Source organism: Ursus americanus, chromosome 8 (assembly GCF_024610735.1).
Source record: "Ursus americanus isolate L20-20 chromosome 8, mUrsAme1.1.p, whole genome shotgun sequence".
Classification (NCBI taxonomy): domain Eukaryota; kingdom Metazoa; phylum Chordata; class Mammalia; order Carnivora; family Ursidae; genus Ursus; species Ursus americanus.
In genome coordinates, this window is record NC_142134.1 from 54960275 (window position 1) to 54981119 (window position 20845).

The following is a 20845-nucleotide window of genomic DNA, read 5'->3' on the forward strand; positions in this document are numbered from 1 at the left end:
TGCCGTTCATTAGATCTCCAGAACTTATTTATCTTCTAGTTGCAAATTTGTATCCTTGAACAACATCTCCCCACCCTCCAGACACCCCGTGGTAACCACATTCTAATCTGTCTTCCTATGAGTTTGGCTTTTTTAGATTCTACATATAAGCAATATATAGTATTTGTCTTTCTCTGGCTAATCTCATTGAACATTATGACTTCAGGTTCCATCCATGTCCCAAATGGCAGGATTTCCTTCTGCCTCATGGCTGAATAGTATTCGTGTGTGTGTGTGTGTGTGTGTGTGTGTGTGTGTGTGTACCATGTCATCTTTATTCATTCATCTGTTGATGGATACTTAGGTTGTTTCCATATATTGGCTATTGTGAATAATGTTCTAATAGACATGAGATTGCAGATCTAAACCCTTCTAATAGGTGTGCGATAATATCTCATTGTGCTTTCGATTTGCATTTCCCTGATGATTAATAACGTCGAACATCTTTTCATGTAACTGTTGGCCATTTGGATGTCTTCTTGGAAAAATGTCTGTTCAGTTTCTCTGCCCATTTTTTAATTGGATTGTTTTTGAGCTTGTGAGTTCTTTATATATTTTGGATATTAACTCTTTATCTAATGTATGGTTTGCAAATATTTACTCCCATTCTATAGGTTTACCTTTTCATTTTGTTGATTTTTCTTCAGCTGTGAAGCAGCTTTTTAGTTTGATATAGTCCCGCTTATTGATTTTTTTTTCTTTTGTTGCTTGTGCTTTTGGTGTTGTCTCCAAAGAGTCACTGTCAAGACCAATTTCAAGGAGCTTTTTCTTGTGTTTCTTCTAGGAATTTTAAGGTATCAGGTCTTATGTTTTAGTCTTTAATCTTTTTTGAGTACATTTTTGTGAATGGTGTAAGATAAGGCTCCAGTTTCATTTTTCTGTGTGTCCTATCCAGTTTCCCGACACTATTTGTTGAAGAGACTACCCTTTTTCCATTCTGTGTTCATAGTGGATAGATATTTATTGCACACTTACAAGTTCTGAGTTCTTTTTTAGGTTCTGGGGATACAATTGTAGTAAAATGTAAATGTGCTTCTTTTATTCATGAGAGTTATAGTCAAGTAAGGGAGACTGACTGTGAACAGCTGGAATCCAGTAAATACACCATAACAAATACATTGTGCTGTGAAGGAAAACAGTAGCAGGGAGATGAAAGAATAAGAGGAAATACACGTGATTAACTGGGGGGGGGGCAGTCAAAGGCTAGTGCAGTGGATAGGATGTTAGCTGGTATCTTTTTCAATACCCTCATGTTGCAGATGAGATAAACTAAGACTCAGGAAGGTGAGGGATTGCCTAAGATCACCTGGCAAATTGGTACAAAGTCAGGTATAGGTCGGGCTGTTTGATGCAAAGGAAATTCTGTAGGCCAGCTAGACCATGGTAGGAAAGGTAAGTACATTATTTAACAGTTGACCGTCCAGGGCTGGAACTGTGAATGCATCATGGGACTTCTTGGCTGTACAGTCTGAGCTGCCTACTGGGATATTTAATGAGCAATTATTCTGAAGTTGCATTGTAGGGGTGAATTAACCAGTGTAGGTGCACCATGTCAAGAAGGAGGTGAAATGGTGAGTCTGGGGCTAAAAAATCAGATAGTATCAGGGTGCCAAAATCACAGGGTTTGAAAGCAAATGGGAAGCCAGTAAAGTGAGGAAGCAGTAAGGATGAGAAGAGATTTGAAGGCAGTTTATTACTTCAAAGTAACAACAAAAGCAACAACAATACAATTAGGTTCCAACAGTTGCTAGTGTTTGTACAATGATGTATAACATCACTCAGTATTGTTTTATTACCTCCTGCTTGCCATGGCTCCCTCCCATCCATACCCCACACAAAAGGAAAGATACTGGATTTGCTTTGCACTCATCTTTCAAATTCCCAAAGCACAACAATACTTTAAAAAATTATATAGATCCTGATTAGGCTGAAAAATACATACATACAACGTTCATATGACAAAACATTTATCAGTTACTTCATTATTACATTTTAAACGTTTGCATTTTCTGAGCACCCAGCCATTATCATAGTACATAAGCATAAAAAATGTCTTCCTAAGCAACTATGATGGATTGGAAAGTTGGAACATCACAACAATGGAACAATGAATTAAAACTCGGAGGTCTTAGGTTGTAATTTAAATTCATACAAAGCAGGCCTTTTGAACCTGTTGCTTAATTCAGGGCATACTTATTATTAGCTTTCTAGGTCAGAAAAGGAATACAGACTTCATTTTATAAGTGGCTTGGCAGACTTTCACACATTTTAATAGCTAGAATTGTATTTCCTTCCCTTAAAAGGTGTATTTTCTTTTAATGACCAGGCTCTGTGCGCTGCTGTCGTGAAACCAGATGTTCTGGAAACAATGGCTTTGCTGTTCAGTGGAGCAGACGTCATGTGTGCAACTGGAGATCCTGTGCATAGCACCCCCTACCTGCTGGCCAAGAAGGCTGGACAGAGCCTGCAGATGGAATTTCTCTACCATAACAAATTCTCCGGTCAGTCCCTGTCCCTCCATTAGCCTGGTCTCTTCTGCTATATGCCCAAAAGGACTGATGCACAAATCTGCTTATTTCTCAAATAAGAAAAACCATCAGAATGAAGACAAGCATGATTATTAAAAAGATAGAAGATGCTTAAGACCATGTTTTGTTTCATTTCAAGGAAAATGTCTAGGAAATAAATCTTTTATATTTCTTTAATCTTATAAATCAAAGATTAAAATAGTTAATCCCACCTAATCATTTGCACCAAAATTAATTCTGATTTTCATATATGAATAATAAACATAACAAGTGCTTATTTGCAAATTCTGTGCAATGTGAAATAAATACCTGTATATTCTGTGGTGAATTTGAAGTAACTTTTCTTCTAGCTGAAAACTCACCTATATATTCAAAAGCAAAGAGAAAGTATTTACATTTTAGATTGCAGATGTATTATTCCTGTGATTTTTCCAGATTTCCCTCAACATGACATTCACTCTGAAGGTGGATTAAGTCAAGAGGCTTCCCAGTCCACGTTTCTCTGTGACTTTTTGTATCAGGCTCCTTCTGCTGCTTCTAAACTCTCTGCAGAGAAAAAACTGCTTGAAGGTATCTTTTCGATTTTGTTATCTGTTAAAACTTTATGTCATTATCAAAACAATTATGTTTAAATTTTGATTTTTTTTCCTCCTTAAGACGTTAGATTTGATCTTGCCCTAGAGAAGTATTTTTTGAGGATTTATAAATGCTTCAAGGCACAGATACTATTTCATGCACGACAGCAGGGATTTACCACTGGGCTGGAATGCTCGTGTGAATTCTCAACAGAATTCACTGATGTCTCTTTACGGCCAGCCAACTCTGTTTCAGGATTGAAGGGTTATTCCAAAGAAATGTGAAACTCAGCCCCCTCCCTTAGGGACAAACACCCTAACTGGGGAGATAATGGAGATAAATGTCAACACATAGGCAGAACTGACAAGTTTTCAGTGTGTATTCTGTCGGCATACTAAGGGGTATGAAGTAGTTCTGTTTGTTCTGGTTATAAGTGTATGTGTGTGTAAGTAGAATACAGCTTAAGCATGGTTTCAAAAAAATGATGGGAATTAATTTGCCAACCTATTCGAGGTTTGGGGAGTTATCTGAGCAGTCACGGTAGGCATTTATCCATCTCTGCATCCAGCTCCTTGTGTCCAGCATGCGGTAAGCATTAGGAGGTGCAAAAATGAGTAAGGCACAGATCTCATGTTCAATACATATGAACTAATTTGAGAAATATAGGCAGAAAAGTGTAATGAGATCTTACTGGAACAAAGAGAATTTTAAGAGAGATCAAGCTGTATAGGCCAATTGGTGGTGGGTGTTTAGAGGCTCAAGAGCCTAGTATTAATTCTCTAGGTGGTATAATCCAGCTATATTACTCTATCAAAGGAACAATAGGATGAAAAACTCACTTTTGAGTGTTAATCCTGATCTTTGTGCTTTAAAATGATTATTTCAGTATAAATGCTTTATGTCCAAAGAAATGATATCCCTAGGTAGAATTATATTGGGATTAGCCCTACTTTATTAGGTTTTCCAGAAAACAGTAGCTATCCTTTAGTGAGCAGGTACTATGTGTAAAGCATTGCTTCAGGCACTTTGTGTACATTAATTGTAATCCTCATAATGAAAATGGAGGAGCTCAGCATGAAACTGAGTTTTATGTCTGATTTGTGTTGTAATTGTTATTGTAACAGTTTGGCCTTGGTCAAAATGTTATGGCTCGGTGGCATTTTGAATTTAGATGTTTTTGGTTCTTTCAGCAGTTGGTTATTAAATGTCTTCCTGCACTCAAACTAATAATAAATCACACATTTTATTGAGATTTTCTTGAAGTCTTCTATTGCTCTTCAGTATTTAACCCTTAGGTAGTCAGAAGTTGGTCAGAAATGGGGAGGAGAGTACCTGTATAATCTGTGAATTGGCTGTAGTAATTATTAAAATAATTGACTACTAGGTGGTTAATGCACTTGTAAATAACTTTGCAGGTTTTCTAAGATATTTCTTCTTATAAAAAGATGAAATAGGAAATTTGAAATATGAGATTTACTTTCTAAAACTCAAGTGTATCATAAGCACTTTGCAGCTAAAAATAAGCTTTCATTTATTTTTTGGCAAAAACAAAAAAAGTGCTTATAATATTTATAGACTTAACAGTTTGATTTAATATTTCCTTGAAATAGATTGCTTTTCTTAATCACTCGAGGAATAAATTGATGTTTTAAACTTGTAACTAAATCTTCTTTTATCTTTTATAAATTAACTATAGATTTGTTGTTAAATTTTATTTCCAAAATTAGAAACTGGTGCATTCTTTGTAATTTAATTGGGGATGTTTTCTCATTTTGGAACGTCTTGTTTTAAGTAATATGAAATTAAGCTTTTGCACTTTGGCTCTGTAGCACAGCAGAAAAGATTTCATTGGAAAGTAATCTCCTGGTAATGTATTCTTTGATGGTCTTCATTTCTTCCGTCCAGGTTGTCAGCAAGTTCTGTCATTTCAAACTCAATATAGATCTTGAGTCAGTTGGCTCCTCTCCACCTTCCCAGCCCCATCACGTCCTCCCAGGGCTGCCGCAGCCTCTGTAATTTTTCTCCCAGTAGCGACCCTAGCTTCCTTCCAAACCATTCTCCAAAAGCAGATTTAATGATCATTGAAAATGTAGATCAGATCTTGTATTTTCATTGTTTGAGTATATTCGGCAGCTTTTCCTATGACAGAATAGATCCCTGTTCCTTAGTGTGACCTAAGAGACCCTCCTGTCCCTTCCCGTCTTCATTTCACATTATTCCTCCCTGCACTCACAGGCCTGGCCCCACTGTTTTCCTCTCTGCTCCTACAACATGTCATGTTCTTTTCTGCCCTTCTGGACTTTGACAATTGCTGTTCGTTTTGCCAGGAGGGCACTTCCCCCAATCTGGCTTTTTCTCGTTTTTCAGGCATCTGTTTAGTGCTACTGTAGTATGCCGTCACTGGTAGCTCTTTCCTTTCGTGGGGTTCTTCTTATTTCCATCATAGCATTTATTGCATGAAGATGATCCCTCCTTTATTGGTCTCTCTCTCTCTCTCCTCTCTCTGTCTTTCGTGAAAGCTCAATGGGACATTAGCATTTGCTGGCTTAGTCAAGATTATCAAATCTTTGGTGCCTAAAATAGTGTCCACATACGGTAGTCATGTGTAAATACTTGTTGAATAAGTGGAATTTCTCTTACCAAGTTATTACTGGTATAAAAGTGCAAGAGACTTGTTAATATTTTGTTTTTGACTTGTGCCTAGAAAGATGCAGTTGTGGGTCAACAGACATGTGAAAAGATGTTCAACATCACTAATCATTAGGGAAGTGCAAATCAAAACCATCTTATACCTGTCAGTATGGCAAGTATCTAAAAGACAAGAAGTGGATGTTGGCAAGGATGCAGAGAACCCTCATGTACTGTTGGTAGGAATGTACCTTGGTGCAACCACTGTGGAACACAGTATGGAGGTGCCTCAGGAAACTAATAATAGGAAAACCATATGATCCAGTAATTGCACCATTGGGTATTTACCCAGAGAAAGCAGACACACTAATTCAAAAAGGTATATGCAGCATTTTTTACAGTAGCTGAGTTATGGAAGCAACCTAAATGTCTATCCATAGAAGAGTAAATAAAGAAGACATGGGGTATATATACGATGGAATATGACTCAGCTATAAAAAACAACAGTATCTTGCCATTTGGGACAATATGGATGGACCTAGAGGGCCTTATGCTAAGTGCCATAAGTCAAATACTATATGAATTCAGTTATATGTGGAATCTATAAAGCAAAACAAATGGACAAATAAAGAAAGCAGAAACAAAATCATAAATACAAAGAAAAAACCAGGGGTTGCCAAAGGGGAGGGGGGTTGGGGAGGATGGGCAAAATAGGTGAAGGGGATTAAGAGGTACAGGCTTCCAAATGTGAAATAATTAAGTCATGGGAATGAAAGCTACAGCATTGGGAAGATAGTAATATTGTAATAATATTGTATAGTGACAAATAGTGGCCGATGATGACCATGCTTGTCATGGTGAGCACTGCACAATGTACAGAATTATCAAATCACTGTCATATACCTGAAAAGTATGTTGTACAACGAAAAGCAATAGAACATTGTATGTCCACTAGACTCCAATTAAAAAATTATATAATCGCTGACACAAAACATTTTGTTCGGAAAGCGTCTGCTTAAAAATGAAGAAAAAGTCGAACTACCAAGACACAAAGTTCTGGTTTTGTCATCGTCGTTTTTTCTTTTCTCTCTCAAGACCCTGTAGCAGTATTACTCCTATTGAGCACCTGCTTTATGGAAACAAATGAATTATTTGGAAAGATTTAGAGATGAAAGTGTGGCTGTCGCCTTTGCCCCCGAATGGCAAGCACCTGGACTGCAGCACTCCGTCAGTGCGTGTCAGGACAGCCGTAGAGCGAAATGATTAAACAGGAAGAAAAAAGAGTAAAATGCATGCGGTCCTTCAGAGAGTTACACGAGGCTTCAGATTGTCAGTTCAAGTTTTCAGGATTTGAGGTTCTTCTAGCCTCAGGTTATGAAGACTGATCTGTATTTTTCTTTTTCTTTTTTTTTTTTTCTTCTCAATTTAGTGTTCATGAAAAGAAAGATTGATAGCTTGCGTTAAACCTAAGTATAGAGCTGAATAATAGCATCCTGGTTTTGTTTTCTGTTTTCTCCCCTCAACCGTATTTTTTTCCCCTTGGTGTCTTACCGTGATTTGTTGACACGGTGTTTGATTTTTAAAAAGAAAGTGGTTGATATGGTTTGCTAGAAACTCTATATAGTCTGTTAATATTTAATTTCATAAATTAGCATTGAGGGATTTTGAAGATCTTTTGTTCTAGAAATGCCTAGCTTGTGTAGTCTAAAAATGTTCAAGGCTAAACCACATTTATTTTAAATGAAAAGAATTCCTAGTGTGTATTCCTATTTTCAGTGAATGCTGAATACCATCAGTTTAGGAAATCCTTCATCAGGAAACAACTTCACGGTTTCAAAAAATAATAGCTTGCCTTCACTGTCTTAGATTTAGTGTACACGTGTGACTTCTGCTCTCTCTAGTATGTTTTAAAAATGGACATACATGCTTCAAATGTGTAACAGGTGCAGAGAGGCAGTATTGTTAAGTGGCCAAGAGGCTAGGTTCCCAGAGCTTGGCTGCCTGGGTTCTACTCTCCGCTCTGATGCTAAGAACTTGTGTGATCTTGGAGAAGTCAGGTAACCATTCTGTGCCTGTGGACAGGGCACAAGGGAGGGATGTGTCATAGAACTGACCTAGTAGGGCTTTTCTGAGGATTCAGTGAGTTAATGTATGTAAAATGTGTAGAGAAGAATGCATGGCACGTAAATATGATGAGGAAGGGGTGAGGGCAGCAGAAGCAGCAGCAGAGGGTCTATTTACACAACTGTTTCTGATTTCCTACTAGCCTCTAAGTGTAGGCATATCCTCCAGGTGGTAGCTGTCACCCAGTGTTCCCAACAGTAGTGTCCACGTCACTTCATAGTGGTATTTCAATAGCTCACCTCTGGAGTCCTTTCTTGTGTTTGGACAAATTCCAGTAATGTTTTTCTTCTCTGATCTAAATATCAAGATTGAATAGAAAGAATGAACAACCCCTCAGGCCAGTGCAACCACCATACACACCAGCCTTTGTCAAACAAACAGCTTGTGTCCTGAGAGTTAACCTTTCTGTGGCCCCGGTTTTATTTCTGGTGGACATCTTTGGTAATTGGTTAACAGTGAGACTTCCTCTGTAGCAGAGTGTGTCTTGTCAACGTCAGAGTTAGGAGAGCATATCTGAATTGGGCTAAGCAAAGCAATGCAACCCAACATAAGCCCTTCATTGCATCCCAAATGAATAGGAATGCCAAGATTTCCTATCACAGTTTTGTTATTATAAATCCTCAGAGGTAATGTCTGTGCCTGCTTGTCTGACCTCTGGCCCATTTTCACTTACCGCCCCCCCCCCCCCAAAAGCAAATCAAGGGTTATATTGGTGATGATGCTATAGGACTAAATCCCCTCAAGCTCATATTTCAAACCGAAAATGAGTTTGTACTCACCTTTTTAAAGGATCTGTCATTCGTTTCTCATTAGAATTTACATAATTAGATACTGCATTTACATTTATTTTATGCTCTTGCATTTGGCACTTTTTGTTTAAGACCTTCCAACGACTCCCACTTGTCTGCCGAGAAAGGAACGAACTCCTGAACACCTGTCACATAAGACTCCTGGGGCCTGGCCTCTGCATGGGTCTGTGGTCAGCTTTCCTATTTTCTAACTTCATGTGTAATCTGGTTCTCTGGCCAGATCGATTTTTGGCAGTTTCCCCTTTCCTTGACTTTTCTCACAGTGTTTTTTTTCCCCAGAATTATGGAGTGGTTATAGCTCAAAATGTATTTTTTGCTACTTTAGTGTCTTTTCAGTCATAAATAACTATTCCAAAAGCTGTGTTTTTCTGTGAAATGGTTTATCATTCTAGTCTGAGGATGGCCTCCTTCCACACATGCTTCCAACCCCTAAAGGATCCCTGCCTCCACCATGGTTATTATTCCAGATTTACCTCCTCTTGGATTGGACTGCAAACTGCTTGAGGACAGGGGGTGGGGTTCCTGACTGTGCCAGTAATTATCTGCATACTCAGTAAATGTACCTGTTTTGCATTATTCTTATGAGGATTATCCTCTTCATCTGAGTACATTGTTGTGAAGTTGTTTTATAACTCCAGTTGGTTAGTACTTTGACTTTTCCTTATATCTCGGAAATCTACAATAAATGCTCATTTAAAAATGGTGGCCTTTCATGATTTTCATATAACGGTGCAGAGTACACACTGTGACGCAGGATTTGAGGTCCTGCATGGTCGGTATATCACCTTCCAGTCAGCATTGATTGGTCTCTGTGAGCTTTCTTGCCCAGCACCCATCAAGACATTCTTTGTGCTGTTTTCCTCTGCCATTTCTGATTCAGCTTCTCATTTGGCAGTTACTCAGAATACAGCGATCTGAAACTCTCAGGATTTGGGCCTTTTAAGTATTTCTCCTCTTGATGGTTTTGGAGGCTAAACACATCATCTTGTTTTCTTTCTTCATTATCACCCTACCTGCAGTAAAGGGAATTTTAAAGATGAGGGTAATCTATAGTTTCTTTTAACTTTTTGTTTTGAATTGTGTTAACATAATTTCAGACTTGCAGAAAAGTTGCAAGCATGGTACAAAGAATTTTTGTATACCCTTTACCCAAACTTCCCAAATATTAATTTCTTACATTTACTTTATCCTCTTTCTTCCTGTGTATGTGTGCATATATGTACACACACATGTGTATATGTGTGTGTATTTTTAGAATTACTTAAAAGTTGCAGACTTTTGCCCCCTTTTTTTTTACCCTTAAGTACTTCATTGTGTATTTCTCAAAAAGAAGGACATTCCCTGAAATAACTATACTATAATGATAATCAGGCAATTATCTGATGTACAGATTTTAACATTACATCTGTATGTATAAACCTTATTAGCCTTAAAATCTGTAGATCTAATGTATATTTTAAATGCAACATTATGGGTTGCTTATATAATGTAATTCTTGGCAATAACTTACAATTTGAGAGTTTGTACAGTCTCTAGAGTCCAGGAATAGGATGGTGAGATGATAATTAAAAAATAATTATTTTTTATCTCAAGAGACTGAAAGTTTCAAATAGTTTTTCTTCTCAGCTTTTCTTTTTTAGAAACATTTGAGTTTAATATTTTTACCTCACTTATTCAGAGTTATTTGCAAACTATAGACCTTGAATTATATCATTAAAACCTATAGAAAATAACATGTTTTAGAATTTAATTTTCATGTTAGTGTCTTTCACTAGGAAATACATGGGATGATTAGTGGTGTTTTTTGTTTTTGTTTTTGTTTTTTGCTTTATTCACAAAGCTCATTGTTTTAATTTTTTAAAGTAGGAATTAAAAGGAAATGATAAAGATTAATAACAAATTTTGACAATGTAGAGACAGATTATATAAAATCACTGCGTCTGGTTAGTGTTCATCCCTTTCATTTGAACTCTTGCATTTATATTTTTGGTGTCAAGGGTTCAGTTGGGAAATAAGCTAAATGCAAGGAGTAACATGGGTACTTTTGAAATGTATAATAATGTCAAACCCACTAAAAGAGCAAAGTAGATAAATACATACTTTATCTTTGTACAAAATTTCCAGACTTCAGTAGGAGCAGAACAAGCCTGAATAGACCCATTTCCGAAATGACGCTTTCTTCCCAGCTCCACAGTCTTCCATTAGACTCCACTCTAGCAAATAAGCATTGCATCATTTTAGAAAGGACCCAGAATTTTATTTTCAAAATTAAAAGGGAACAGCCTTTAGGAAGTAGTTGTTTTTTTGTTTTTTTGTTTTTTGGTAGACACCCTTTATTGGTACATGCAAGGCCAGATCCAGCCATGGGGGATGCCCAGTCGTGAGGGGGGATGTATACACATCTTTTATTCTTATTCTTATTCTTATTAACATATAATGTATTATTTGTTTCAGGGGTACAGGTCTCTGATTCATCAGTCTTACACAATACACAGCACTCACCATAACACACCCTCCCCAATGTCCATCACCCAACCAGTTTGTTTCCTGAGATTAAGAGTCTCTTATGGTTTGTCTCTCTCTCTGGTTTTGTCTTGTTTTGTTTTTTCCTCTCTTCTCCTATGATTCTCTGCCTTTTTTCTCAAATTCCACATATCAGTGACATCATGTGATAATTGTCTTTCTCTGATTGGCTTATTTTGCTTAGCATAATACCCTCTAGTTCCATCCACATCATTGCAAATGGCAAGATTTCATTTTTAATGGCTGTATAATATTCCGTTGTATATATATACACCACATCTTCTTTATCCATTCATCTGTCGATGGACATCTGGGCTCTTTCCATAGTTTGGCAATTATGGACATTGTTGCTATAAACATTGGGGTGCAGGTGTCCCTTTGGATTACTACATTTGTATCTTTGGGTTAAATACCCAGTAGTGCAATTGCTGGGTTGTAGGGTGGCTCTAGTTTCGACTTTTTGAGGGACCTCCATACTGTTTTCCAGAGTGGCTGCACCAGCTTGCATTCCCATCAACTGTGTAGGAGGGTTCCCCTTTCTCTGCATAGGAAGTAGTTTCTGACTTCCATTAAGTCTCAATTCAGTTGTAGCAGTTAATAACTTCTCTTCCCCCTGTATCCATTTCCACTGTCAATCACAATCATCTTTGGCATAAGTTCCATTTATCACAATATTGTTTTCATGTGTATGGACCATTGTTGATACTCATAGGTGCATTGACTCAGATGTTCTGTTAACCTGTTATATATTACTGTACTTTCTGGACTGATATTCTCATAGTTGATGCATTAGCAGAATTTGGCTCGTTCTGTACCTTTGAAGTAATGCTCCATGGTTACATTGTTGTAGTCAGGCCTTCTTCTACGTGTAGTTTGTTGACGCTTTCAGTTATTCTTGTTCATCAACCCTGAACCAATTTAAGTTCTGGTTCATCAGCCCTCTTCCACTGTATTTGGATCCCTATTGTGATTTCAGACGCATTCTTGCTACCCTCCAAAACTGCTTGTTTCTTTTTACCCAGTAAAAAACAGCTTGGCCAAACTCTTTTATTTTCCCTGCTTTTGCTTCCAGACCTTTGAGATTGCTGAGAATTGCCAATTAGGGAACCAAACCTTTTGAGTTGACCACAAATTCCCCCTTTTTTTTTTTTTGGTTTCTTGTTGTTTTGTTTTTTGTTTTTTAACTTAATCTGGATGCAACACACTAATTGGTGATCTTGATAAGCAATTTTTTCCTAATTTTTATTTTACCAAAGCAATACATGCACATGCACAATACAGTTTTAGTGGAAAACAGATATTTGTTCCTTGTTTTTTTTTTTCATTCTTAGACATTATTCTTTGTCTTTGATAAATTCTTTTTATCTAATCTTTTTTCTTATAAATAATATTACTTCTTATATTGCTTCTATAATCTTACAGCTCCATCATCTTAAAGTATCTTTTTTCTCCCTCTTACTTTTGGGAGAGTTTCTTTTCTAAGCTTTCTCTCTTTTTATTTTATTTTATTTTTTATAATACTTTTTTATTATGTTATGTTAGTCACCATACAGTATACCTTAGTTTTTGATGTAATGTTCCATAATTCATTATTTGCGTAAAACACCCAGTGCACCATGCAATGTGTGCCCTCCTTAATACCCACCACTGGTCTATCCCAGTCCCCCACCCCTTTCCCTTCTGAAGCCTTCAGTTTGTTTCCCAGAGTCCATAGTCTCTCATGGTTCATTCCCCCTTCTATTTAGCTCCCCTTCATTTTTCCCTTCCTTCTCCTACCGATCCCCCTGCTATTTCTTATGTTCCATAAATGAGTGAAACCATATGATAATTGTCTTTCTCTGCTTGACTTATTTCACTTAGCATTATCTCCTCCAGTCCCGTCCATGTTGCTGCAAATGTTGGGTAAGCATTCTTTCTGATGGCTGAGTAATATTCCATTGTATATATGGACCACATCTTCTTAATCCAGTCATCTGTTGAAGGGCATCTCAGCTCCTTCCACGATTTAGCTATTGTGGACAATGCTGCTGTGGACATTGGGGTGCATATGGCCCTTCTCTTCACTATGTCTGTATCTTTGGGGTAAATACCCAGTAGTACAATGGCTGGATCATATGGTAGCTCTATTTTTAACTTTTTAAGGGACCACCACACTGTTTTCCAAAGTGGCTGTACCAACTTGCATTCCCACCAACAGTGTAAGAGGGATCTCCTTTCTCCACATCCTGTCCAACGTTTGTTGTTTGTTGCCTTGTCAATTTTTGCCATTCTGACTGGTGCAAGGTGGTATCTCGATGTGGTTTGATTTGAATTTCCCTGATGGCTAATGATTTTGAACATTTTTTCATGTGTCTGTTAGCCATTTGTATGTCATCATTGGAAAAGTGTCTGTTTATATCTTCTGCCCATTTTTGATTAGATTATTTGTTTCTCGCGTATTGAGTTTGAGAAGTTCTTTGTAGATCTTGGATACCAGCCGGATTTCAAACCATACTACAAAGCTGTGATCACAAAGACAGCATGGTACTGGCACAAAAACAGACACATAGACCAGTGGAACAGAATAGAGAACCCTGAAATGGACCCTCGGCTCTTTGGGCAACTAATCTTTGACAAAGCAGGAAAAAACATCCAGTGGAAAAAAGACAGTCTCTTCAATAAATGGTGCTAGGATAATTGGACAGCTGTATGCTAAAGAATGAAACTTGACCACTCTCTCACACCATTCACAAAGATAAACTCCAAATGGATGAAAGACCTCAATGTGAGACAGGAATCTATCAAAATCATAGAGGAGAACATAGGCTGCAATCTCTTTGACATCGGCCACAGCAACTTTTTTCATGACACATCTCCAAAGGCAAGAGAAACAAAAGAAAAAATGAACTTGTGGGACTTCATCAAGATAAAAAGCTTCTTCACAGCCAAGGAAACAGTCAAAAAAACTAAAAGGCAGCCCACAGAACGGGAGAAGATATTTCTTTTTAATTTTTAAAATTCATGATTCCATTTTTAATTATCAAAACATATTTTTTGTGTTCTTAATTTTCCTTTTTGAAACATGTGGTCTTGTTTTATGCCTACGGTATCTTCCCTTGACAGTCTGATATTAGTTATAGTTAAAAAAATTATTATTTTGGTTTTGGTCTCTGTCTTTTATGTTGGAAGCTTTCTTTTAAGTGTTTGGGATCAGTTGTCAGAAGATTCCATTTCTTGCCGAGAGTGTTGGGATTTGGGTCTTGGTTATCACTGGCTTCATTTTGTAAATAAATGTGGGCAGGTAACTAGGAGACTGTAGAATGTCCTATAACCACTTTGTTTCTGGAATGGCACCTTACCTCTGTCTCCAGATAATGCCTAGACAGTCACAGGTAATCCATAAGTGAATGCATTTGGCTGTGTTTTAATAAAACTTTATTTATAAAAACAGGTGATGATATGAATTTGGCCTCTGGGCCACAGTGTAAGACCCCTTACAATTTGAATTCTATTTTATTTATTTATTTTTTTAATGTTTTTTTATTATATTATGTTAGTCATCATACAGTACATCCTTGGTTTTTGATGTAAAGTTCGATGATTCATTAGTTGCGTCTAACACCCAGTGCACCATGCAATACGTGCCCTCCTTAATACCCATCACCAGCCTATCCCATTCCCCCATCCCCTTCCCCTCTTAAGCCCTCAGTTTGAATTTTAAATTCAAGGCATTAGGGGCACTGCAGGTTATGGCCCCTTTCTTCTTTTGCAAACCTACCTAACATCAACCACAGTCTTACTTTTTATACTACATGTTTTCCTCTGAATACTCTGTGTACACATCAGTCCTTGCTATTTCAGAGTAGTTTTGCAGAAATCCTTTATGGATCTGTCTGCTTTTCTGGTCATCAATGTCATAGTTATTTTTGTCTTGTACATTCCTTGTTACTAGATTGTACATTTTTTAAGAGCAGAGAAAGTGACAACTATATATCCCACACGGCAATAGCATACTCTTTACACAAAATAGGAAATTAATAAATTTGAATCCACTTATTATTTAAACCATGTATTTTTAAAAAAATGGAATTATGGCGTAACTCAGTTTATTATTTGTTTTAAATTCCTAGAGACAAATAAAAAGTGGTGTGTTTTGGAAGGAGGCTTCTTGAGTTACTATGAAAATGATAAGTCTACCACACCTAATGGCACCATTAACATCAATGAAGTTATCTGCTTGGCTGTACACAAAGAGGACTTCTATTTAAATACTGGGTAGGTCTACTATTAAACAGGTGGGAGGTGAAGAATATTCCCTGTTATTTATCATACCAGATAATAGTTTCGTTATGTTAATTCTTCATTAGCTTATTGTAGAAACGTGTAATAGTTTCTTGAAGCCTGATGATTTTGCAACTTCTGAAAGTTCCTTAGGGAATTTTCTAAAAAGTAGAAAAATTAAAATATTACACTAGGTACTATGAAAGGCTAATGTATTTGCATCTAATCTTAAATTTATAGCATTCCAATCTAGGACCTGGAGTCCTAAAATTTTTATGATTTACTCATTTAAAATGGTGGACTAATAGCAAAATTTATGCATTCATTTAATGCATTATCATTCAAAGGAAAATATTCAGTAATGATTTATTTGCATTAAAATCAAAGACTAGGGGCGCCTGGGTGGCACAGCGGTTGGGCGTCTGCCTTCGGCTCAGGGCGTGATCCCGGGGTTCTGGGATCGAGCCCCACATCAGGCTCCGCCGCTGTGGGCCTGCTTCTTCCTCTCCCACTCCCCCTGCTTGTGTTCCCTCTCTCGCTGGCTGTCTCTATCTCTGTTGAATAAATAAAAAAAATAAAATAAAAAAAAATAATAAAATCAAAGACTAAATATATTTAATACCATATTGAAATGCTAAATTCCCTAAAGATTTACTTTAGCATTTTAATGGTCTCAAAAAATTTGCAATTAAAAGAGAGTAAGCATTATTTATTTAATATATTTGACTCAAAGAATGGTTTAATAAATTTTTTGTGAGGACTTTCAAAAACAAACTAAGATACTTGGTGTGAAAGTTGTATTTTGTAGTGTAATTAATGAAAAACTATAAATATTAAAATCTGCATTAATCAGTTTTATAGGAACATAGTATTTTAATATAAATTTTATGAGAATGGGAAGAGATTTGCAAAGCTTTGTCATTTACATAAAATTACATGTAACATAGTATCATTAGTATACGATGACCAGTATATACTAGTTGAAGTGACTATTGTTTTCTAGTAAATCAACAAAACTATTCGTTGATTTTTTATTGTTTTAATCTTAATAGTGCTTTTATTCCAAATGAGTAATTAACTTAATATGGCTTACTGTGAAATATTAAAATAAATACATTCTCATATTCAGTTGCTTATTTAGTAAATAAAATATAATTAAAAATAATACTAGTTTATGTCAGCATGTAATCATTCAAAAATAAAACATTCTTGATGGAGTGTTCCTGATATAAGTAGACATGCAGGAGAAACCATTTACAATGAAATAAGGTTAAAAAGTAACTATGGGGGTGCCTGGGTGGCTAAGTCGTTAAGCGCCTGCCTTCTGCTCAGGGCGTGATCCCAGCATTTTGGGATGGAGTCCCACATTAGACTCCTCTGCTAGGAGCCTGCTTCTCCCCCCCCCCCCCGCTTGTGTCCCCTCTCTCGCTGGCTGTCTCTCTCTGTCAAATAAATAAATAAAATCTTAAAAAAAAAAAAAGTAACTATGGCAGCCATGCTCTGAGTCTTCTTAAATAACACTTTATAGAGTTTGGACTCAGTGATGCAGGCAGTGAAGGGTTACATAGATTTGTATTTGAGGAAGAAAGCTGGCTGAAGTGGTGAGAGACAGATGGGAGGAAGAGAGACCACAATTACTGCGAGTTTACCTGGAGGAAGAGAATATTAAAAAGAAAAAAAAAAGAACAGTGAGTTGAGAGAATCTTATGATTGAACTCATGAGATGAACTATCTTGACTGGATGAAGAGCTGCTGTTAAGAAGAAATCAAACCCCAAGGTTTTGAGCTTGTTGAGAAAATAAGTGGTGATGCCTCTAAATTGAAACATGAGGCAAATACAAGCAGCATGGGGGAAAAAAGAGGAAGAAGAAAAATGACTTTGATATAGGGTATTTTGAGATTCTTTTTTTTTTTTAGGTAACAGCAGCAAAGTACTTACCATGTTCCAGGAAATAGTTGGAGCTGTGGGTGAGGGCCCCGGAACAATTCAGGCCCTGGGATGTTACTCTAATTTTATCTGCAATAAGAAGATAAAATTTTGGGATAAGATGAGTAATGGGAGGAAGATTTGTGAAATAAGACAAGAAGAGGGCTGATTAGAGAATGGTTTGGACAGTGTTTGTTTTAAACAGAGTGTCAGGATGGCCTGGTCTGAGAGGGAAGAGGAGACCAAAGAGAGCCCTTTGCCACATCAGTCAACTAATGAGTGTCCAGGGCATTAACAGCCATGCAGTAGACTGATTAAATAATCAGAAGACTATTCCTTTTGTCTGATCCAGTGTATTCCATTTATTCAAATGAATTAAAATATAAATTGGTGGAAAAATATGATAGATTTCATAGCATTATCCAGTTTTCAAAGGGAATTTAATTAAAAACTTTTGTGTTATTTGTTTTCATAAGAGCCAAACATAAACAATGGTATCTTTTTATTCATGTGTGCTACAGGCCCATCTTTACCTTTGAGATCTATTTACCCTCAGAACGTGCATTTTTATTTGGAGCTGAAACATCTCAAGCTCAAAGAAAATGGACAGAGGCAATAGCCAAGGTATTTAAATATTGCATATTTACCCTAAGTCCAGAGAATATTATTAACTTGGGGTCTGTGGTTGAGCTTCAGAGATCCATAAAAATTCTACACAAGATCCTGGGAAAAATGTCCATACTTCATTAAGTTTTCAAAGGTTATAGTCAAAAGAGATGAAGAGTTTCCTTCCTAGAGCTTTAAGCAGAGGGAAAAAAAATAATAATGTAGGACCTTGGAGGAATCATTCTTTGAATTCAGGCCATATTATGATGATTAAGATCTTTTCACTATTGTGAAGTCATTTCTGTGTATGTCTCTTCATAGGTAGATATGTTATTCATGGTATACACAAAGGGGAAAGGAACAGATTCAGTAAAAGATACAAATGGAGACAAACATTGAAGGTTGACATTTTGAAAAAGGCCACAGATCAGCATAGAGGATGTCTTCCCATTTCAATTCTATATATATCCAAAAAAGTGGTTTAAGACCCTGCCATTTGAAAATGCGTTTTAGCTGTGCAGTTTTAAGACTGATAGCAAGTTTAAATAATTGTTTTGAAATGTGGGTTACTTCTAAATGTTTAAGGTAGAGAAACTATTTTTGTTTTTCTACCTTCCCTCAAGTCCATAGGTAGGGAAGGGATTTCCTATTTGCACTGTCTTTATTACTTTTCTGTATTTGTTTTAACAGCATTTTGTTCCCTTTGTTGCTGAAAACTTAACAGAAGCTGACTATGATTTGATTGGTCAACTCTACTACAAAGACTGCCATGCCCTGGATCAGTGGAGGAAAGGCTGGTTTTCTATGGAAAAATCTAGTTTGCGTTTTTGTCTTCAAATGCAAGAAGTTCAGGAAGATAGAATGCACTTAAGAAGACTGCAGGAGCTAAGTAAGATTTTTTTTCTGCTTTCCTCTTATATTTTGGATGCGATTCTTTGTTGCATATGATAATAGTAGCTTTTACATGAAATTAGGACACCTTACTTCCAAACATGACTAAGTAGTATTAATAATTGTGTCTTTATGGGTATTTAGTGTCATGTTTTAAATGATGGCTTCATGCTTTTCTCCTCTCTCTCCAGCAATCAGCACAGTAGTTCAAAATGGGGAAAAAATGGATGTCTTGCTCTTGGTAGAAAAAGGGAGGTAAGTGCATTTTTGCTTTTTACTCTTTATGGCAATAATTCTAGGGAGTAGGGTGTTTTGGGTATCTTCTTTGAGGGAAAACCCCCTATTTTATAGCCTGTTGGAAATTTTCTGAAGTGTGTGCATGTCTGTCTCTATATGTGGATAGATAGATATAGATAGATATACACACACACTCTTCAGTAGAAAGACTATACCAATAAAGGTTGCATATTTTTATATTTGTCATGAAAAAATCAGTGTGATCAATTATTATACTTTTCTGTAGACTGAGATGCCTTTGGGACATTCACATTTAAGTATTTGGAAGCACTTTGGCAGTTCTGAATATGTTTCAGTGTAGGTGTACGATGAATATAAATAATAACCTGAATTATCTATGCATGTGAGACATGCAAAAATAAAACTTGACTTCTTGAATTTACTTGCTTTTTCAACAACTATTAAGCACCTACTGTGTAGCAGATACTGTTACAGGTATTGGGGATACAGTGCTGAATAAAATGGACATGGTTTATACCCTCATGAAGCATGTGCACTAGTGGTAGAAACAGAATATAAGCGGACAAAAAAATAATTACATAGGGGCACCTGGGTGGCACAGCGGTTAAGTGTCTGCCTTCGGCTCAGGGCGTGATCCCGGCGTTAGGGGATCGAGCCCCACATCAGGCTCCTCCGCTATGAGCCTGCTTCTTCCTCTCCCACTCCCCCTGCTTGTGTTCCCTCTCTCGCTGGCTGTCTCTATCTCTGTCGAATAAATAAATAAAATCTTTAAAAAAAAAATAATTACATAATACCATGTCCATCAATTTTAAATGCTTGAAGAAAAATAAGGTGAAGAGAGAAAGCCTGATGGAGCAGTATTCTGTTTTAGATAGGGTGGTTAGAGAGGGTATCTTTGATTAGAGATGTGCCTAAGGTGAAGAAGCAAACCGTGGAGCGGTCCGAATAGAATGTTCCAGGTATAAGGTCAAAGATATTTTGAAGACCTTAACAGTGTGCTGTACTTAGCATGTTCGCGGTCTGTAAGCAAGCTGCTGTTGTCTGGGAGATTCGAATGAGTTTGAGGGTGGAAAGAAATTACTTCAGAGATCTCTTGGGGCCTGATCGTATAGAGTCTTACCGGTTATAATATGTAAAGATTTAAATTTTATTCTAAGTGTGATGGGAAGGTGCTCATTTTGAGAGCCAGGAAGTGGAATGATATGACTTTGGTGTTTAAAGGTCTACTCTGACTTCAGATGAATAAGCTTTTGGGGTACAGGAGTGAAAGTGAGTGTCCAGTTAGGATGATGCTGCAGTGGCCAGGCAAGAGATGGCAGACATAATAAGATAGTGTTGAGTGGTTGGAGCCGTTGTGAAAGCAGAGGCCAGAGGGTTTATTGATGGATCAGGTCAGTGTAAGGGTTAAGGATTACCCTGAGATTTTGGCCTGGGCAAGTACATGAATGATAATGCTGTTTTTTTCCAGATAACAAATACAGGAGAGTAGAGTTAGGATACTAGTAAGTTTGGTGTAGTAGATGGAGAATTTAATATTGAAAATGGTAACGTTGAGATGTCTATTTGACGGCGAAGTGGGGTTGGTCAGTGGGCATGTGGATATACAAGTCTGGAATTAAGTGGAGAGGTTGCAACTGGAGATAGAGATTTGGAAGTCATCAACACATTGATATTAA

General features: G+C 37.0%; 1 protein-coding gene across 25 annotated transcripts in view; it reads left to right on the forward strand.

The window, feature by feature from the left end:
• The window catches only part of ARAP2 (ArfGAP with RhoGAP domain, ankyrin repeat and PH domain 2), a 562492-nt gene that overhangs the window by 457106 nt on the left and 84541 nt on the right, over nucleotides 1–20845 (forward strand). For all 25 annotated transcript variants that reach the window (XM_087864225.1, XM_087864226.1, XM_087864224.1 and 22 more), the window contains 6 exons: nucleotides 2366–2540; nucleotides 3003–3137; nucleotides 15337–15481; nucleotides 17936–18038; nucleotides 18711–18909; nucleotides 19103–19166. In XM_087864225.1, coding sequence (XP_087720351.1) covers nucleotides 2366–2540; nucleotides 3003–3137; nucleotides 15337–15481; nucleotides 17936–18038; nucleotides 18711–18909; nucleotides 19103–19166 — 821 coding nt within the window. The remainder of the gene's footprint in view (nucleotides 1–2365; nucleotides 2541–3002; nucleotides 3138–15336; nucleotides 15482–17935; nucleotides 18039–18710; nucleotides 18910–19102; nucleotides 19167–20845) is intronic.